General features: G+C 44.5%; 2 protein-coding genes across 6 annotated transcripts in view; one reads left to right on the top strand and one right to left on the bottom strand.

Annotated features, from left to right (window-relative positions):
- Positions 1-1,566: 1,566 nt before the first annotated feature.
- Positions 1,567-8,949, top strand: LOC134070113 (calponin homology domain-containing protein DDB_G0272472-like). Of its 4 annotated transcripts, XM_062526344.1 has the most exons (9): positions 1,567-1,638; positions 4,526-4,566; positions 4,730-4,771; positions 4,916-5,008; positions 5,153-6,349; positions 6,573-7,651; positions 8,034-8,189; positions 8,448-8,565; positions 8,784-8,949. In XM_062526344.1, exons 2-6 carry the CDS (start codon positions 4,534-4,536, stop codon positions 7,608-7,610), a joined length of 2,403 nt encoding a protein of 800 aa, XP_062382328.1. In that variant the 5' UTR covers positions 1,567-1,638; positions 4,526-4,533; the 3' UTR covers positions 7,611-7,651; positions 8,034-8,189; positions 8,448-8,565; positions 8,784-8,949. The 4 variants fall into 4 exon arrangements, with proteins under 4 accessions (XP_062382328.1, XP_062382325.1, XP_062382326.1 ...); XM_062526341.1 differs by having other exon boundaries at positions 8,034-8,565; XM_062526342.1 differs by lacking the exon at positions 1,567-1,638 and adding an exon at positions 4,227-4,301 and having other exon boundaries at positions 8,034-8,565.
- Positions 8,950-9,484: 535 nt separating this feature from the next.
- The window catches only part of dnmbp (dynamin binding protein), a 57,815-nt gene continuing 51,633 nt past the window's right edge, over positions 9,485-15,666 (bottom strand). For both annotated transcript variants that reach the window (XM_062525901.1, XM_062525900.1), the window contains exons 11-17: positions 15,489-15,593; positions 14,729-14,857; positions 14,142-14,474; positions 13,271-13,456; positions 12,410-12,608; positions 11,522-12,231; positions 9,485-11,144 (exon numbers count right to left, since the gene is read on the bottom strand). In XM_062525901.1, coding sequence (XP_062381885.1) covers positions 10,959-11,144; positions 11,522-12,231; positions 12,410-12,608; positions 13,271-13,456; positions 14,142-14,474; positions 14,729-14,857; positions 15,489-15,593 — 1,848 coding nt within the window. In that variant the 3' untranslated portion in view covers positions 9,485-10,958. The remainder of the gene's footprint in view (positions 11,145-11,521; positions 12,232-12,409; positions 12,609-13,270; positions 13,457-14,141; positions 14,475-14,728; positions 14,858-15,488; positions 15,594-15,666) is intronic.

The following is a 15,666-nucleotide window of genomic DNA, read 5'->3' as shown; positions in this document are numbered from 1 at the left end:
AACTAGAGTAGAGCTATCTAGTCTTACGTCTCTTCACAGGCAACTCTCTCTCCTCCCCAGCAACTACAGGCATGGGTTTTAAATAGGGCCTGATTGCACCCCTGTAATTGGACCATACCAATGCAAAACAGCACAGGGGTGTTTCAGAACCAACAAGCCAACAAAGAGTCTACACATCTAGACATATTGAAGAACAATCTTCTAAACTTTGCCATAGGCCTAAACAACAAGTATCCCAACAATTTAAAACACAGAGTCACCACACACATTCAACACACATGTACAAGAAAAAGCACATTCAAATGTCTTATAGTAGGCAGTGCCTCGCTGCCGTGACGGTGGCTACTCGCCCTGTCACACCAATCTTGTTGAGTAAACATGTATGCATCATGTAATCCTTCTGCCACATGATATGATGTGTCAGAGGAGGAGATGAGGGCCTTTATCGGTTTTAATATATTGATGGGCATCCACCGTTTGCCATGTCTTGCGGACTACTGGAGCACTGATAGCTGTCTCTGAGTATCATATGTTGCAGACAGAATGTCCCGCAACCGGTTTGAATCCATATGTCAGTATAACATATTATACAGTATATAACATATAAATTATTGATTTGTAAATAATGATTATTACTATGCACACTGTAACTTTACATTTGTGTCACATGTTGTGACAGTTTTCAGTGTTTCAATATGATTTTAACGACTTTGATATGACATGTAAAAAGATCCACAGTATATTTATTATCCAAATCTTATTCTACAACCACTAGTAGCTAACACTAATTGTATTGCTATCGTCTTCCTATCACAGTGTCACACTGATTCATGCCACAAATGAAAATGTAAAATCTCTGGACGGCATTTCTCTGCTTTGCCAACAGAACAACTGAACCCCTCAATCACCTGATATGTTGCACAACAATACAATGTACCTACAGTACATGTTTTTATTATAACTTATTACCAAAGGTATTTTATCTAAGTTAACAAGAGGACTGAATACTCGTTTGGTCGCAAATTATTCTTTTTAATACAGTTCAGTGCCCGTTTATGGAAAATATGAATGTATAATTCCTAATGGATCACATTGAAAGAGCTATTTTTAATCTTTAAACTGAAAGAAACTATCAATGGACACTTTTCATTAGCTTTATTCTTGGTCATTTGAAATGTTTCCCAAATTGCCTTTTTGTTTTGGAATTCCACTGGGGTCTTGAGGGTTAATGCAAGTCACACTGAAACCTGAGTTGGCATCCATGTGGGCAAATAAAATTGAGAATTTTAGAAATTGACATGAAAATGGTAAGAGCAACAGAGGTAACCATGACAATGGGACACCGGTAGTTTACATTCTAATTTGGAGGGACACATATTTGTTATGAATGTCGTGTGGACAGAATTAAGAAAATTACAAAGGTACCATTTTGGCAACCTGTGAACACTCCAACACCTGAGCACAGTATCACGTAGGCTACTCTCGTCATTATGATGTCATAATCATAAGCACTGTGCAATATAGCCTTGTACAACCTTGTAACATTTCAACCAGATTTCAACCAGCGACTCACTGGATAGACTACAATTAAACTGCTGAGAGAAATCAAATAGACTACAAGAACATAAGTGATATTCGGTAAGTTTGACTTATGTGTGGCTAAAAAAATTGTGTTGTTGAAGAATATGTATTCGAGTAACATACTTTGAGACTCAACTTAAAACACCTGACCCCATGTTTTTTTGTTCGTTTAATCTTGTTTCGAGATGGCCTATGCTGTCTTACTCTTTCCTTCGTCCTATTTTGTTTCACATTTAGCCTACATTGATCGCATTCTCAATGATTACCCGATGGTGAGCCTACAAATCCATTTGATACAAATTCATTACAGTAGGCCTATAGCCTAGGCTTTTCTACCCATTTAAGTTCGAGGTATTTTGCTTTCAAAATACAGTGGATTTTTTCTTGGGGGATACGCTGCGTGCCAGTTCTACTTCATGCCTGGTAGTAGGCCTACCTCCAAAACTAGAGCTGCTGTCATATATTCCGAGGAAGTTGCCTACTTTCTCTCAAGAAAACAATAACAGTTTTATGTGTAGGCCAGTATATCAATAAATTGCTTCCACTACAGTTTGATACACCTAGTTCTGGAGAATTCAACTAGATATAGCCCGCTATAACTTCCGAGATGCGCAGCCAGTGTGCACTCGCCACTTTTGGATTGCCAAGTTTTTTACGCGTCGCGAAGGGAACGCTTCAGTTACGCATCCAGTGTCGCTTCCCCAAATATCCTCTCTGGCTTCCCTGTTGTGTTTCCATCCAACTTTCTAATGTGCATTTTAACTATTCGAATAAGAAATCTCGGTTGGAGACGTGTGAAATGCGCATTAAAATGTCTAATAGATATGTCTAATAGATATTTTATTCGCTAGAGAGAGGTGGATTAACTATCGATGTGTATAAGGTATAATGCGAATAAAGGTGATGGAAACGGTTTATTCGCATAGCGTGACGTAACCTATTTTTTTTTCTAAATAGGTACAAAAGCCCATAGGCCTAATGAAATTGTATCAAATTTATCAAATGGATTTGTAGGCTCACCACCGGGTAATCGTTGAGAATGCGATCAATCTAAATGTGAAACAAAATAGGCTTTAGCCTAATAATGTCGTACGCCCTGAAGTTGCCCTGGGTTAGGCGTCCGATAATAACGAGCAACCTACAGGGGGCAACAGTCAGGCCTATCATTCGGCATAATACTCATAATTCTTCAAACCTGGACTTACTGAATCTAAAGCTCTCCACCCACTGTTGGTCAGTGAAGTGCGCATCCCTTGTCACTTTCCCTGTAGACCCATGGATACACTGGACAAGCAACTGTGTTCTGTTCCCAGAGAATGCTTTCTCTGCCTATGATCTACAAGGTTAGGGTCTCGAGGAGACTGCTGGTTACGGCACAATTGAACAATATATGGAACCGCAGACTGAAAGAAAAAGATAACTAGCCTAAACATTTTGCAGATTAGAACATCTCTTAATTTATTTTGTGTTATCAAATGAAGAGTCGTGCAATTAGGGGAGTAGTGGGGTCAGCGCTCATTCAATGTATGTGCTCGTCTGCGTAAACCTGAACCACTGGAGATGGCGTGTGTAGAAGCGATAAAATAACGTTCCTTAAAACAACGACCAAAGCAAACAGCATAGAGACTGGCTAGTCTAATCAAAAATGGACATGGATTGACACTAGTTAACCTGGTATGTGCAACACAATTACCATAGCAAAAATGCTATAGGCTGAGGTAGGCTTCAAAAGTTTATATTGAATTTCAGCGTACAATTCTGTCATTAGCCTTGTCCTATATGTCTTTTACATGTCCTTGCAAAATATATAATAAGCTTATAGGCCTATCATGCATTAGGAGCCATATAGACATGGGTCTCATAGGCTACTCGAAATTAGACTGTTGTAGGCCTATAGGCGAAGTTATAAGTTAAATGGGCATACATCACAAATTGTTGTAACAGAGGTAAATATCGCAGCAGATAGTAATAGGCTATAATAGCGATTACACAGCTTTTAAAACATGTATTTCACTCTCGCTGGAGACGAGTGAACGCAGAACAGGCTAAACAAATTAGTTAGGGTGATGATCTGCATCTCCGTTCGCCAAAAGCTATGGTTTTGCTAACCCATTCGTACAATAAATACTTTCTGAAAGGTTATCCATTGTTAACGTGCAACATTTATCCATGTGGGGTAGTGTCAAGCAGTGTAGTGTAGCCAATTGCAGACAGGCTACGGTATGTTCACATCACGCGAGTCAGACAGAAGACGGGCACTGCTTTCTCTGTATTTCTGTCCCACCGAAAAAAATAAGCGTTAAAATGGTTTGTTTATCAGTTCAAATGTGAAAATGTACGTGGTTGAAAGCCTGACATCACCGTATCCCCTGTCAAATACTTCCAACGTCCCTTTCAACTGATGTTGGAAACGGCGACTAATGCGCATTTTATTTCTGCGCATTACCACAGATGCGCATCACTAAAATAATTCGCATGATGGAAACGCACTAGAACTAGTGTCTTTTGTCTTGTCAAGACCCTTCGATACTGGTTACCATAGTGTTATTATGATGTCATAATGGACCAGTGCGTCACCTCAGAACCTTGTATTTAAAACCAGGTCAAACGAAATAAAAGCCCATTTTACCACAGCAACTGTTAGATGAGGACACAAAAAGTATTGCTGAGTGAAAAATCTATTTAAACCCACATAAGACTACAGCATAATAGGTGATCTGGTAAGTAACAATGAATTTGCTGATACATTCAGAATCTAACGCTATTCACAGGCATGACTTATTTTTGTATATTTGATGATCTATAGATAAGGTGGTGATGAAAGATATCCAAAGGTCAATGTGCATTTTAATTCAAATATCATACTTCTATAATGTATTATTAGTATACACTGTAACTGTATAGTTACTATGTAGGCCTAACTAGATAAGTCTCTTCTCCTCAGAACTGAAGATGCCTCGCACACGAATCCATCCATCCAAGCCTGTAAGTCATATAGTCATAGCCTATTACTTCTGAATGTTACTGACCCACTGATACTGTATTTCCAGATTGAAGTAGTAATTCATCAAAAAAGATGGGTAAGCAGTGTTGAACTGAAGTGAATAATAAAATGTACTATAACTGAATTGAACTCATTTTGTTGCAGTCTGATCTCAGCAGCAGCCAGGAATCAATTTATTCTTCTGTGGTATGTTTATTTATAGAATTCATTGATGAATTAGCATGGAGTTGTAAAAGCGGAATTTAATGGAATTAAACAGAAATGAAGTGATGCCTCGGGTACAGTGGTGCATTACAGAACAGGGTCTAGAGAATCTTTGTGGCATGGCAGGTGCAGAGAAGCCCATCAGATATTGGCAAGCTGAGGGTGATAAGACGCATGATTGGTCGTCAGGCGGACGGCTCTCGAGGGAATGAAGAGGAGGTATGTAGAGATGCCTATACATACAGAGGGGGCGCAGTGTGCAGGAAAACATGACCCATTGCAATGGCAAGGGGGGGGGGGGGGGGGGGGTCGTGTCTGCACTCAGCCAGTTAACAATTATTACAACTTTTTGCCCACTTTCAGCAGATTGAAACATCTGAGGAAAGCCGATGCTCCTCCACCTCCTCTGGTTCTACCCTCGAGCCAGTGTGGGAGCTTCGGCCTACACCAAAGTCTCCACCTAAGGCTGCTCCACTTCAAGCCGTTCTACCTAAACCTGCTCTACCCAAAGCCAAACCACCTAATGCCCCTCCTCGTAAAGCCGTTCCACGTCAAGCTGCTCCACCTAAAGTCACTCCATCTAATGGTGCCCCACGTAGAGTTCTTCCACTTGAAGCTGCTCCATCTGTACAGTCGAGACGGCGTGACGCTGGCACCGGTACAAACATTCAGGCATGTGTATGTCAGGAATGTGGATGCCAGGGAAGAAAAGTTCAGCCCAAAGCACAGATTTTACTGGTTTTCCCTGGACATCCAGCCCTTGGCTACAGGCCCACTGCGACGATCAGATTCCCTGAAGTGTCACCTCTTGACAGGGCATCCAACGCTACCCTCCCTCCACTGTCGTCAACCCGGTTTCAGCCAGCCCCAAGGACCCCTGGGAACCAGAGTCAAACACCAACAGTGCAAGCACCTGGCCCTTCAGCTGAAGTCTCTTCTGCAGAAATGAAGAAAAAAATAAGAAAAATTGAGAGAGCGAACGACCTCATGGATTTGCAGATAGTCACCAGACAAAAAAAGCTGGCTGAACTAAATCAAATCATTGGTCTGGATGTCAGAGGCCTTCCTGACAAGATCAAGCAGATGAGGAGGGACCATGGCTCCATGATCGAGGCATGGGAAATGGACAGGCTGCAGCGGGAAAGTGATGCAACGCCGTTGGATGAGACCAAACCCGAGGATGAGACCCTGGCAGGGGTGCAGGAGAGGGACGAGGTTAAGACTGACGCTCCTCTCTCCTCTGGCCCTTGTCCTTCAAAGAAAGAAGGAAGAGATGTCGCCGCTCAATCTACGTCCAGAGGTTTGAAGCGCACATCTACATTCAACTTCCTGTCTCAAAACTCGTTGTCATCCCATGGAGGCCAGTCAGGCTCTGATTCTGACTCACTAAACTCCGACTGCTCCTCTTGCCGAGAGACGTGTACATTCCCCCACAAGTTCATATCTGTGCCAGACCTGCCTCTCAGAGACGATTCTCACGAACCACCCTCCACCTTGATCTGTGCGAGAAATCTTGCAATTGTGGGCAGGAGGAATGGAATACACTCACCATCAGCTAGAGTGAGTTCACGTTGTTTTAGTTTTGTTGAGGTGAAATGGTAGGAGAATGTTGACTGGAGTTCTAAATTCAGATGTATGTATTTCAGAAGTGACAATGTGGCCCATCTAGGGAATATTCAATACCAATATGCTCTCACCTCTACTTTTGAGGAGACAGAAATGAATGAAAAGTTAGCATGAGTGCAGAATGGGCCATAATCATGTTTTTATGTTTGTTTTTCAGGCTTCTATGAATAATAATGAGGACAGTGATGACAGTGACTCTGAGGACAGCAGCAGCACTGACCTGGAAGAGGGCACAGGAAACAAGGATGACTCAACCCAGCGAATCAAGGAATTACAGTACTTGATACTGACCACTGAAAAAAAAATGGAATTGATGAAAGAGCTGGAGAAAGATTCAAGGGTGTCTTACAAAAAGGAGAAAGACCAGCTGGCACTGAAAAAGAAAGATTTCCAAAAAATCAAAAAATCACAGCTGCCTGACAGTCGGAAAAAGAGCGCCAAGAAAAAGCTGCAGCTGGAAGAGGCTGAATTTGAACAAGGCCAGAAGAGGGTTGATAAGGAGCTGAAACGACAGACAGCCAACCTGAAAGCTCGCTTGAGCCAATATAAAAAGGCCTTGAAAGACGTGGAGAAGAAGGAAAAGGAGAGGCAGAAACGTCTGGAAAAACTCCACAAAGAAAAAGCAAAGGCAGAGAAAATCAAGCAGAAAAAAATAGAAAAGGAAAAGGAGAAAAAACTTCAGATGGAATTGGCTGAGGAGCGAGAAATTGCAAAAGCACTATTGATGGCACAGCATAAGAAAGACAAATTCAAGAAGCTTAGCAGCAAAATAATGGCAAAGAGGGAGGAAGAGGAACGCAAGACGGCACATGAGAATGAGAAATATGAAAGAAGGCGCCAGAAATTCAAGAGGAAGTGGACAAAGCGCATAAAAAAAGCTACAAAAATAAAAAACAAAATCACTTCGGCGCCAGGACGTTTCTTCCGGCTTTTTAAACCAAGCTATGGAAAGAAGGTCGACAAAATGTTGAAGGAGGAACAGGTGGAACGGCTGCTCTTCCAACAAACTGCAAAGGACAACGAGCAGAGGCTTCATGAGGAAGAGGTGAGGAAGAAGCAGGATAAGGAGCGAGCAGAGGAGGAGAGGCGCAGAACTCTTGCTGCCCAGCAGGAGGCCACGGAATGGTGCGGCAAGATGCGGGTTGTGCTGTCATCAGCAAGGAGCAGCACAAGCAGTATCAATTTAGAGTTCTGAAAAAAGACGTCAGGACACCAAGAAGGAGCAGGTCAGACAAGGTCAGTGAGATGGCTGGCAGATAGAGACCTCTTTTATAAACATGCAGGTTCTAACACCCGGGCCACGCCAGGTCCGCAACTGAAGCCTACCTTACGCTGACAAGATTTGGGAAAGATTCTTCAAAGATTGTAGTCTTTTAACTAATGCCCCTCATTCAAACTTTACTCAAAAGACTACAGTCTTTCAAGAATCTTTCCCAAAATCTTGTCAGTGTAAGGTAGGCTTCAAGTGTTAAAATAGTTTTAAATATTTTTTTTCAATATAATCTATTGATTATAGTGCAAATTAATTGTTGTGATACTTGTGTACCTGGTGTAGCCTCCCTGTAAGGCTGAGACAAACATAGAGCAGCGATTAGAACTGTTCTGTTGTGTTTCATAGTGGTGCAAAAGAAGCATCTCCGGAAGATGGAGTTTCCAGGGGGAGGAGAGAGGGCATTTTCACAGGAACTGCTGCCACCAAAGACACAGGAACTGTCATCATACTGTAATCTCCTTGTATGGTTTGTATGAGAAGTGTTGGGACATTGTTGCCAAGGTAAGGAAGATTGGGTTCATTTGCATGGCATGATGCCAGGAAAGTTTCTGCACTGTTATGTTATCCAGAGATGAACACACTAGCGATCACAGCCTATTATTGTTGATATTATTCAGAAATTAGAGGTGAATCACAAGAACATGGGCAATGCAAAACGATGAGGTGCCGAGCGAGCGCTATCAGTGTGTACGCAGCTTTAGACGGTCTGACAAAGAAGGTTAGTTACACTAATCACCGGAATGTCTTCCCTCCAAGTAGACTCGGCCTAAATGTGTCCTGACCACACAAACAAGAGTATCATACAACAGAGAGGACGAGGAGAAATCATGGTGGAAGCAGAGCTCTCCGCCCCAGCTGGAAGTCTCTCAACTAAGAGGTAGCAAGTTTAAAATTAATTGAAGTGTATGTATGAACAGGAAATCATTGCAACTGTAAATTGTGCTTCTGTCTGTCATTAACTGGGCATTTCTTTGTACATCTTTCACAACTATATGGTTAGATGTAAGTGATGATACTGGCAAATGTTTCACTTTGTCTGGTGTGAAGGAAACCGTCGTGCTGTAAAACTAGTAAGCCTGACTTTTCCTGTTTCAGCTTCTCTCGAACATCTGCTGTCCCAGCACCAGCCCAAGGAGGATGGGTTCCCCCAAAAGCCTGGGTCCTCCCAAGGTTTCTTCCAGCTGGGAGTTTTTCCTTGCCACCGTTGCCTATGGCTTGCTTTTGGGGGCATGAGGACAGTAAATAAAAACAAAAACATTTATGTTGGTCTCTTCAGATAATTTTCTTAAAGCATTGCACAACTTTTTTGTTTTTATTGTTGCCCCATCCCAACTTTATACTGAATCTGACATCGAATACAGAATAATAGTTTCATGTCTAAAAGGTATCAGTTTCGAACGTGCATATTGTTTGTGTTTAATTTCGATTAGATATGTGAATATTGAAATGGTTTGCAAATCATCACTTATTACATTTCACACATTTTTGGAAACATATATCTCTCTTACACTCAGACTGGAATAGCAGTTAGCAGTACCATACTGTATATACCATACCAATAGCAGTGGCCTACGTCTTTTAGGACTTCGGTTGCAGCATGTGTAGGCTACTTGTGTCACTCAGACTCGAAAATCAAAGTGTGGCTTATTATTTGTCTTTCAGCTATGCGGTTCAATAATTGTAATCATTTTTCATATAAAAAACAAAATAATAATCTGAAGTATTGTGTCATCCAAAGATTGTTCTATCAGTACACTGTAGTAGAAATTAAATCACATTCACTGCACACCACGTGAGTTTTTTCAATAACTTTTTTATTTGTTCCAAGCTGAAGACCTGAGACCTCTTCCTTACACAAACATTCCCACAGGGATAATGAACCAGATTGTATATGCTTTTGCTTATGCTTTCATATGTTCAAAATGTAAAAAAAAAATACTGAACGTCCACAGCTAATTCCATTCTAGTCCACCTACCCACCCATGTAAGGCAGTGGAGTGTTCAGCTGGGGTGTGTGGGTGTGGGTGGAGTCACGTGCTGGCGCAACTTCGGGTAGAATCAGAGAGGGCTCCGTCTTCACTCGGGAGTGTGAGATTGTCTAAGAGCAAGGCTTGAGGGAGTCCAGCTGTGATGACCATAGATATTCTCTCCAAATCAAACTCAATCCAATGCATTGTTTTGACCTTCATTCTTCAAACACACACACACACACACACACACACACACACTCGCTCACTCACTCAAACACACACACATTCAGAGACAGACATACTGTACATACACAAACACACAATTTGACGTCCAATACTTTATCCTCTTAGCAGTGTGTTGTAGCACACTCTGATCACGCCTCCTAAGTACTGAGTCTGGGTTCAAAGTTCATCGTTATCTTCCACAGGCTTGTGATGATAGCAAGGTTACAAGTGTGCCACCAAGACCGTTCATTCAAACAGTCCAATACGCAGTTCATCTGGCAACATGTGTCGTGCGGCTACGCCTCCGTCCAAAGACTCGTCTACCGACTGGAGAGGAGAACTTTAGTCCACATGGTGTTTCACTACTGCACCCAGCATTGTTATATGTAAGAGAGAGGGATAGAGAGAGGGAGAGAGAGAGAGAGAGAATAAAAGATGGAGTGAGTGAGTGGAAAGAAATGAAAGCATAAGAACAAAGATCAAAGGGAAAGAAGGGTCTTTAAGTAGTCTCACAGAATCCTCTCTCTGCACACAAGTGGATCAGCAGCTCTCAGATATATGTGTGTGTGTGTGTGTGTGTGTGTGTGTGTGTGTGTGTATGTATATATATATATATATATATATATATATAAAAATTCCACAAGAAAAATTTCCCAAGACTGTAGTGTCCTTTTTTTCCTTCCTCTTTTCAACGCCACTCCAGCATATCAGAGTCGTCCATCATTTCAAACAAGAGAGGAAAAAAATACTAAAAGATAAAAAAAATAAAATAAGGCACCACCACGATCCGCCATCACTCCTTTGGCGTTAGTGTTCCTATAGAGTAGACAGCGCGGCCTCCTTCTGCTAAGCCCTCAAACGGGGTCTTCCTCGCAGGGGCCCCCAGCCTCGCCACCCCTAACGTCAGTCTTCGGCCGCGGGAGACGTCCAAGTGCTGGGAGGAGAGGAGTGTGGGTCTTCGTCTGACCGCCGCAGGTCGAGAGGAGACCATGCGTTGGGTCCGAGTGTGATTTTTTGGGGTGGGGCGAGGGGGGGTTCAGGCTTTCGGGAGGGAAGGAGGGGAGAGGAGTCAGGTTCAGGTGTACTCGGACTTGCGGATGTAGTTGGAGGGGACGTAGCCGCGCCGGCCCCCGGTTTCGCCGAGCCACCACTCGTTGTTGCCCGTCATGTCGTGGAACTCCAGGATGCGGATGCGCTCATTGGCGGAGATGCTCATCTCGTTGGCACAGCGAGCGCTGAAGGGGTAGAGGGCATAGTAGATCTGGGGAAGAAAGACACATATACAAAACATCAATACTGGACAAATAATTCTGCACAGAACATTTTTAAGTACAGAGGTTTGACAGGTGATATTTTGAACCCTGTAATTCCTCCATGTACAGACACACTGCAGACATCAAGTAGTTGAGGAAATAACCGAGATGGGCCTTTTTGACTTATCTATACATAAGTGTGTCAAAATGTGTGTTTAACTTCCAAAGAGGGCACCTTGTTGGAGTTGTTAACAGCCCCAGCGTTAACAACTCCAACAAAGTGTGCCTTTATGATTTTTTATAAAGGCACAATCATCCAAGTCCTAGCGTTACAGCTCTGGTAAAACTGCAGCATATGTATGAGAGCGGAATGGTTCTGCCTTACCTGGTGTCCATCCAGCTCTGGGTCGGCCTCTGGCTCTGGGTCTGGCTCTGGCTCAGGCTCTGGCTCACTGTACTCCTCGGGCGGGTACTGAGAGCGCCTCTGGGGCGCTCCGCCGTCCCGGTCCCGGTTCCGTCGCTGGTGCGAGCTGAAGGCAGCGTGCGACTGGCCGTACCGCTGCGACTGCGTCTCCAGCCACGACGGGTTCCTGCCGGACGAACAAGAGTCTGTTTCGGAGGAGTCTGAGAACTCCCTGTGATTGGTCGGAGTGGCGTCCAGCGAGCCCCTGTGACCCGTGGGGATCCTGTAAGACGAGGACGAGTCCGAGGAGTATTCCCTGTGATTGGCCGAGTTTCGGTAGCGCGTCTCGCCCGCCAGCTCCCTGTGATTGGCTGAACCTCTGTGGGAGGAGGAGTCCGACAAGTCTCCCTGATTGGTGGACTGGCAGTTGGGGGAGGGGTTGCGGCGGGAGGGGGCAGAGTCCTGTGCGGGGCGGGGGTGTGAGTGGTTGGAGGGGGGTGCGGCAGTGAAGCTGACCGCGGCGGTCTCCTGGTTGAAGGTCAGCGTACTGTTGCTGTTCTGCCGTGAGAAGACGGGAGACGAGCCGCCGTAGCCCGACTCATTGGACGACTGGCTCTCAATGGAGACGTCCGATTGGCTCCTGCGTGGGTTGTAAGGCTTCAGGAAGGAGCTATACACAAAGCCCTTGGTGACTGTATGGAAAACCAATGGAAAGAAAGAACACGAACATGAATAAAATGAAACAAAAAAAGCATAATGGTGCAAAACCTACACTTCCAAGAAAAGCAAAACTGACTGTTCAAATCACATGCAGCAAACAACATAGACAGACTGACAGGCCGACAGGCCGACAAACAAACCAATACGCACCCCCGTTGTCGATGAGCCAGCGATTCTGGCTTCCCATAGGGTCCTGCTGTTTGATCACGCCCACGATGTCTCCCTCGAGCACGGACACATCCAGGTCCTGCGCCGCATTGAAGTTGCGCTCCGCCTGGAACAGCTTCTCTGGGCCGTAGCGCGCTAGCAGGCCCGCCCGATGCTCGTCCGTCTGCAGCACATAGTTTGGCTGCAGCAGGAAAAGGAAATAGTGGGAAAAGTGAGACACAGGAATAGCGTATATCGTAAAAAAGTTAGAGTTAGAGGGTAGCTCATCCCAAAGCAAAACAGGAGATCATTCTCAAAAACAAACTCATTCTTATATGCGACCATTCACAGCGAAATCAGTCGTTTTGCGCACATCGTTATTTTGAGAAAATCAACAATAACAAACTTCCGGGTTAAAATGTTGAATTTCACGTTTTCGCATAATTCAGCGGTATACAGTCTACAGTTTCATATCGTGAACGCATTTCACTGAAAAACCTACGTTTTGACTGTTAAACCCGGCGAAGATTCAACACATTTGCTGTCATTCCCGTTGTGCACGCGCCGCTTAAACAGGTGATTTCTCCTCTTCTGGCATATCATGACAGGAGAACCATGTCAACTTTGGATGCGGTTATCTTAGCGATAGTTTGTGTAATACCCTCGATATACATATCGTTGGAAAGCTTAGTTTATGGCCGTTCACGTGAGCACAATAACTTAATTTACTAAATTTTACCGAAACGACTGGTTCCGCTTTACAGGGTCACATATTTGTCTAAAACAAAACAATGAAATAGTTTGAATAATTGATCAGTTCAAATATGGGATATTAAAGGTTGGGGAACTTTAGGTGGGACGTACCGGCCCCTGCAGCTGCTTCTTGGAGGTCTGCTTCTCCAGGGTCTTCTTCTCGAAGGGCTTGCGTGCCGCTGGTGGGGGCATGTTCTCGGGGAAGAAGCTGAAGTTCTGCAGCAGCTGCACCACCCGGCTGTGCTCCTCCTGGAACAGCGAGATCAGGTTCCCCTCCGTCCCACCGATGCCCGAGAGCTGTGGAACACACACAGTTCAATCAATTAAAAACCTGGTTTACGTGTTCTGTCATCTTCCCCCTCTTTTTCACTTGTTTTCCTTCCTTCTCTCACTCTGTACCCCCCCCCTTCTTCACCGCTCTACTCCTTTATTTACCTGTAGCATCTCTCTGAGTGTTAGGTGCACATATAACCTTGAAGAATGATGTATCCAGTATGTGATCCTGTCTCCATCCTCTATCCCTCTCTCTCCATCTCTCTCTCATTCATCAATCATTCATTCATCAGTCATTCATTCATGCTAAACCTGCTAATTCTGCTACCCCCCCCCCCCCCCCCCCCCGCCCCCACGCAACATCTTTAGCAGTGGCTGCAGCTTGCGTGAGGCATACAAAGTCACATTAGCCCTCTTCTCCTCTCTCTCATTTTGCTCTTTGCATTGCATCTTTGCATCTTTCCCTCTCATCCATCCCCCCCCCCCCCCCACACCACCACTTGATTTGATCTGATTTGATTTGATTTGAAACCTTTATTTAACATTCTCGGGATTACATTGAGGGCAACCCTCTTTTTCAATGCAGCCGAGATACAACAACAGTTATGCATGAGCCAGTCGAGGCTGTGGGTAGTCTGACCAACAACAACAATAAAAAACCAGGCTAAACTAAAATATGCATAAACTAAAATTTCCCCCTCTTCCTCACCTGTAGCAGGGGCTGCAGCTCGCCGAGCGTGAGGCGCATGAAGTCGCGCTGGGCCTGGGCGAAGGCGCGCACGCAGCCCGTGAACAGCTCCTCGGCGGCGCGCTGGAACTTGGGCAGCTCGTCCAGCAGCTGGGCGTTGAGCGCCTCGTAGTTGTTGCGCGCCGCCTGCAGCTCCTCCTGGGCGCGGCGCTCGCGCAGCCGCTCCGAGCGCTCCTTGCAGTTGTCGTAGTCCAGCAGCTTGTCGAAGCGCTTCTGGATGAGCTTGTGCGGCCCGGCGAACATGGACAGCAGCTGGTTGAGCGGCTTGATGACCAGCGTCTCCGTTCGCTCTTTCTGCACGGGGCGAAGAAATCGAGAAAGAGACAAACAGAGAGAGAGAGAGAGAGAGAATGCAACGACAACGTCAGAAAGACTGCTCGATAGGAAGACGAAAGAAAAACAATTGACTACAAAGCAGGACGAAAAAAAGACACATCAGACGAACTGATAGTCAGTGGCTATAAAGAACTCTATCCAAAGGCAAAAGACAGATATGCCTGTCAACGCTCCAACTTAGCATCCATGCTAGCTCTAACAACAACACTTACAAAATCAGTGAACTGCTTATCGCTGATGCAGCGGTGAGCCCTCTGGAAGCGCTCAGGGTCGGGGTGGCTACGGTCGGTGTAGATGTCACAGAAGCTGATGGCAGCCAGCACCTTCACCGAAGCCGACTCCTGTAAAAAAAACAAAAAAAATCTGTAACATTAGACCAGTGTCCAGGATATAGCACACACAAAAAAAACAACTTATACCAATCACTATGTGAACTGACATTGTGTCATGGAATCGGGGGAAGATGTTTTATGAATAGCTCTGGGTGGTGTTTATGAGCCTTTACATGCCTAATCATTTGCAACCTCAATAGTGTGAGACCTAGAGCAGTGGTTCTCAAACTGTGGTACAGGTACCACTGGTGGTATGCGGACTCTCTGTTGTGGTACTCTGGGAGTCCCCAAGATGATTCATTTCATTTCAAAAAACAAAGTGTACAATGTAAAATATATTTAAATTAGCTTACGCTACACTATTTTAAATGTGTCATAATGGTGGTACTTGGAGAGTCAATTGTTCTCTGAGGTGGTACTCATTGTGAAAAGTTCGAGAACCACTGACCTAGAGGGTATTGTTTTTGTTTTGCGAGTTGCTTCGGACAAAAGAGTCTGCTAAATTCCATAACCATAATGAGTATAATAAGCATAAAGCGCACAGCGCTGCTCTAATAGCTGAATCTAGTGCAGATGGTGTAGTGCACGCTGCGACTTGTTTAATTTAAGTTGTTTGTTTAATCAGAGGGAGCGTTCTTACCCTGATGTGCTGCAGGTAGAGCGAGATGTCCCTGATGAACGATTTGATCAGCCGCTCTTGTAACCTAAAACGCTTTTCTGCCTCGTCGAAAGCCTCGTCTTTGACCTGCAACGAAGAGTACAGAGAGATGGAGAATAAGAGAGAGAGAGAGAGAGAGAGATGGAAAGAGAGAGGGAGA

The sequence above is a fragment of the Sardina pilchardus genome, chromosome 22 (assembly GCF_963854185.1).
Source record: "Sardina pilchardus chromosome 22, fSarPil1.1, whole genome shotgun sequence".
Lineage (NCBI taxonomy): Eukaryota > Metazoa > Chordata > Actinopteri > Clupeiformes > Clupeidae > Sardina > Sardina pilchardus.
This window is presented reverse-complemented; position numbering and strand designations above follow the sequence as displayed.